The following is a 5156-nucleotide window of genomic DNA, read 5'->3' on the forward strand; positions in this document are numbered from 1 at the left end:
ATCTCCGAGTCAACATCACATTCACAGTTTGTGTTGTTATGTAAAAAAATCTCATGCAATTTTGAACCCCATAGTTACTTTCTGAGTGAGCAGACACATCTTGTTTGTGATTATTAGTTCCTAGAAGATGATCCAAGCAGGAACACCATCCTGCAACTTCCAGGCAACTGGTTGAATGTTGATGTGAAAGCCAACAAGTACATTCTCATCTTGCAGAGATATATTTACAAGAAAAGATTTTGTCTACTTTGAATTTTCTCAATGACAACAAGAACCAAAAAAAAGCCTAGCTTTTTTAGATTCAGTTTTAGAATCTTGTGAACCAGATCTTTGATCGATGACACAAATTTCAAAAAAGAAGAAAAGAAGCTCTATGAAGGCCTTCCAGGGGACTTTGCTGCTATGATTCCCTCTAGAGCAGCCCACAGCACCAAGGAGACCAGAACATAACCAAACTAATTATGCTTGTAGTTTTATAGATCATGCATCACACGAATAGATTTACATTAACCAGAACAACAACTGCAATAGCAGCAGCAGCAACAGCAGAATCCAAAAAAACAGAACATAAAAGACATGGATAGAGATACAGAAATCATTGTATAGTAATAACAGGACAAATCTCCCAGACTGAGATCGAGCAAGATGAGCCCGGGGAAGATAACAACAGATAAATAGCTGATGTAACCATCAAGACAACCTGGATCTGTTCATCTAGTACCAACTTATTGGGAACCATCAACTACAAATGAGAGTAAGAGATGGGGGGAGGGGAGAGGTTCTCCTTAGAGCACGGAGTGTTAATAGAAGGGAGGGGGTAAGAAGACTAACATGTCGCAATGTAGCAGAGCATTTCTGTCGTATAAGTTGAGTCCAGATAAGGAATTGATATCACGGGCCGTGTCCTGTGGGGCTCGAACAGATCAGACGAATTGTGAAAAGCAGATTAACCGGTCCTGTTGAAATTATTGTAGTTCGCGGGTTCGTGGTGATAACAATGAGGGTTGCTTTGGCGATGATGTCGACTCTCAGAAGTATGAGCAGTAGCAGTAGTATTGGTATTATGAGCAATATTAGTAGTATTGGTAGTCTGCTGCTGCTGCTGCTGTTGTTGTTGCTGAAGATGATGATGATTGATATCCCTCTTCCGATTGTTGACTTGGTGATAGCCAACAGAATTTGACTGATTGATTTCACTGCGAGGGACGTAATGAGGGTTGAAGGAAAAGGCACGCGGGTCGGCTGGGCCAGCTAAGTCGGCCGCGGATAGGATGCCATTAGCAAGGAACTCGAAGTCGAGATTGAAGGTGGGCTGGAAGTGTTCTAGATTGGTATGATTGATTGACAGCTGCTCAGGGGGTTGACTCGATGGGCTCTCCTTCTGCGAAGGTAGATTGGGTAGTTGAAACAACAGCTCCTGGTCGAAGACGCCGAACAGACTTGCTCGATCATCCACGTTGACTCCTCCGTTATCCGGGTGTGTACTTTCTTCCTGTCCACCGCTCTTCCCATATCCATGCGAGGAAGATTGAAGAGTTGGAAAATCGAATTGATAATTATCCAACTTGGCATCGATCGTGCCAAACTCAACACCCGAGGTCATCTGATGATATCGCGGTAAGCTTGCAAGAGGGCGAAAGGATGGACTGCTGACGAATCGGTCTAAGCCTGGGTAATGACAGGATGGCGAAAAATGGCTGGATGATGAATGGGTGGAATAACCGGGTCGTTGACTAGGTTGAGAAGAAACTAAAGGTGGGGTAGGTTGGCCGGAGAAACCACCAATTGCATCAATCCCAGAAGGATTAATCCCACCAATGGAGCTCGTATGACTAGCAATCATTCCCGGCGAAGTTGCTATGAAGCTATGAGAGGAACCGACCGAGTGGCTTGTAGATTGTCCACTCTCTTGTCGATCGTGCCGCAGCGGCTGTGAAGGCTCCTGAGAAGGCAATCCGAATCCATGCGGCAGAGGCCGGAAATTTGGTGGTTCGTAAGGATTAGGGGGGAATTTGGGCTTGCAAAAAGAAAGGCCCGTGAATCAGTCAAAACAAGCCACATGATGTTTCATTGCCTGAAAGACAGCACCCCTTTTTCCTTCTTTCTTACCGCAGCTCATTGCGGGAAAAGATTATAATCAAGCGGTGCATACCTGTTGCTTATGTTTCTTCACTTGATCCTCGCCATCCACAGGTTGTAAGGTTTGACCGAGTTGAACTGCGGCCCCAGGACCTTTCTTTCGACGATCCCAGCTCTTAGACTCAGAAGAATTTGCGAGGAGTTCGGCCTGGTTGATCAAAGTTTGCAAGAGTGTGATAGCTTTTCGAGACATAGTCACCGCGATGGTTTTCTTGGCTAAATCGAATATGGCTATCATCTTGCGAAGTTCGGTTAGATAGAAATCTTCATCGATTACGAGCTCATGTGTTTGATGATCTGCACTCAAGTCCGATCAAAAATGAGTAAAATTAACCAATTTTTTCTGGCTGATTTGAGTCGAGTCAACTGACTTATCAGCAAAAGCAAAGCACAAGCAACAGCTGTGTTGATAAGGCCAAAAAGTATGAGAGGATGCATGCACAGATTGTGGGGGTAATGCTGGATGGCCAAGAAATGGCGTTTCGTAACTACCAGGAGCACTATGAGAAAGAAAGAAAAAATCGGTAAGCGAGATGAATCTGGACCTTCTTGGCAGAGGCTCAACTTGCAACTGGAGTGAACATGAAAAAAGAATGCTGAACTAACTTTCCAGTTGTTCAAGTCGTTCTTCGGGAGAAATGCCCTCCTTGGGGAAAATGAACAATCGAAGCAATCGAACTCGGGGGACACAGAATCGACTGTGCAAGAACTACTTCGCGGAAATGGTAGCGAGTTGATAGACCGAAGCCAGAATGTTTCAGAAACAGGTGACACCAACTGGTTCAAATGAATTGAATAGTAATCAGAAACTTACGGCGGCCAGAATGGTGTATAATTGGTCGCTCTTCACTACGGTTTCAACCGATTTTCCATCATCGGTAATCTTAATCTGGAGTCGTGGAGGAATTTTCGACTCGATTTCATCGTGTTGCTTCTGGGCATCGAGCACACTAGGAGTAGAGTGCCGTGGCGGATCAGAAGGTGGGATTGTTACGACATAAGTGACACGATTTAAAGAAGACAGAAAAAAAAACTTGTCTGATGCGCAGGATTCAAAATTAGGGGAATGGCCTACTCTTGATAAGTGGCTAGACGGCCACCTGCGATCTTGATGGATGCTTTTCGCATCAACCAGTCACTTTGAGCAGCTAACCTTCGGAGGCACACCAAAGGATCAAGCGGCCAGCCATCGATGGGATGAAGGGGTGTAGCGTCAGATATAACGGTGCCAGGGAACTGGACAGTTATTTGATCAACTGACGAACGACCAAAAGTTCCAAGTGACAAATAAAGACTTGTCAAATGCTTAATTCACCCATTCATTTTTCAAACTTTTTTTTGACTTACGGTCACCGTATGGCCTCGTTCCACTAGCAATGGAATAACCTGCCCTATAGAGTAACGGTAAGACAAATCAGGACGACTCCTCACTGCTGGCTATCAAGTTCGCAGCGAAGAGGCGCGGGGTAACTTGATAAGAACGTGAGGCGAAGAGATAGTACAGTGGATGCTTGTATCATCACAGTTTTTTTTTTTTTTTTTTTTAAAAACAGGTGTCTCAAATCGCGTGATTTTGAATCGCTGGCCTCAAGGTGTGTATAGTTTGTTTTTTTCTGATGGTCAATTGACCATAGCAAACAGGCGATAGTTTTGAAAACACGTACCAATCAAGACCCAATATCGCCCACGCAAGCTGCCTGCGAGATTCGAGTTCAGTTGCATCGAGAGTTTCATGATCCTCATCATCTGTTATCGGCGGTTCACGTAACAGCCCAGCTGACATGGCCAAGTTGGTAGTCAGTGACCAAAAGATCATCCCATGGTCCATATTTTCGGGCCTAAGATGATCTCGGAAAGGAATCAATGACTGTAGAGCGTTCGGCTAAGGTAATTAATTGAAATTACTGACGCATGCTCGACATTACTCAGGATGGCCATGGCTCTGATGCCGAAGATTGTGGGTTTGACGTAGATGTTTCCCTCTGGACTCATCAAGAGACCTAGAGAGAACCTGAACCAGCGGTTGGAAAGAGAGATTTTCTCGGCTTGATTGAGATTCCAGAGGTGGTAATCGCGCGGAGGGCTTGAGGCGGAGGAATCTCCACTGCGTTGGTTTTCGGCTACGGATTCGAGGTTATGGATATCGGCTAACCTGGCCAGTCCATGTCCGATGATGCCGTAAAGGATCGAGACAAACTGGGCCAGGTAATGTTTGGTGAGGTGGGGCGGATCGGGAGGGCAGGGCGAGGGGCGGAATTGGAGTCGGTGGGGTGAACTCCAAAATGAATCGAGTTGGGTCTTCCAATCGACTGGGTTGACATAATGGCTCCAGAGGTTGAGGGTGCTGAAGAAGTATTCTGCTAAGAAATCGATTTGAGATCTGGGGGGTAGACATTCTGAGCAGAGTTCTTTGAGGGGTGGGATCGAATATCTTGCTACCAAGTCGAGGGAGAATTGCTGTTCTGGCTGGATGAAGGTGATGGGGGGGATCTTGGATTGAGAGGCGAGGATGGATTCAAACTGAGTGCGCAGGGGGTGAGGTGGTTGCTTGAGGCCGGTTGGACAGCGTACTCGTTGGCCGATGGTGATGACACTCAGTTGGGCAGCCAGGTCGTCGGCAGAGAAATCGAGTGGTACGCTGGATGATTTAGATGCAGGTTGATTGTTGTTTGAAGGAAGATTCTTTTCGAGCGCTTGGATGCGTGCCTCCAGTTTTTTAATATATTCCTCACGCTCGACTTGTTCGGCAACTGAGGTATGGGGCATACTGATTTCAAATTTACATATTACATCATTTAGTTTATTTATTTATTTATTTATTTGTTTTTTTGTGGGAATTAGCGAATGGACACGGATGGCGGTGAAGGATCTGGAAATGGGATGGCTGAGCTTACGAGGGAGGTGCACTAGCCCCGGAGTAATCGCAAGTCAGGTTTCGCTTGTAGCATTCCGAACACGGCCTGCCCTGTGGAGTGAAGGAAGCAAGGTGTCAGCCTGATAGGAATGATCTCTGCAGG

At 45.8% G+C, this 5156-nt stretch overlaps 1 protein-coding gene across 1 annotated transcript; it reads right to left on the bottom strand.

Annotated features, from left to right (window-relative positions):
- Positions 1-800: 800 nt before the first annotated feature.
- On the bottom strand, positions 801-4905 carry PtA15_6A891 (uncharacterized protein; the record flags this gene model as incomplete). Its single annotated transcript, XM_053170643.1, has 10 exons — positions 801-905; positions 1175-2017; positions 2153-2436; positions 2511-2639; positions 2746-2848; positions 2954-3089; positions 3215-3395; positions 3487-3530; positions 3804-3977; positions 4049-4905. 10 exons carry the CDS (start codon positions 4903-4905, stop codon positions 801-803), a joined length of 2856 nt encoding a protein of 951 aa, XP_053021814.1.
- Between the last annotated feature and the right edge of the window lie 251 nt (positions 4906-5156).

Source organism: Puccinia triticina, chromosome 6A (assembly GCF_026914185.1).
Source record: "Puccinia triticina chromosome 6A, complete sequence".
Classification (NCBI taxonomy): Eukaryota; Fungi; Basidiomycota; class Pucciniomycetes; order Pucciniales; family Pucciniaceae; genus Puccinia; species Puccinia triticina.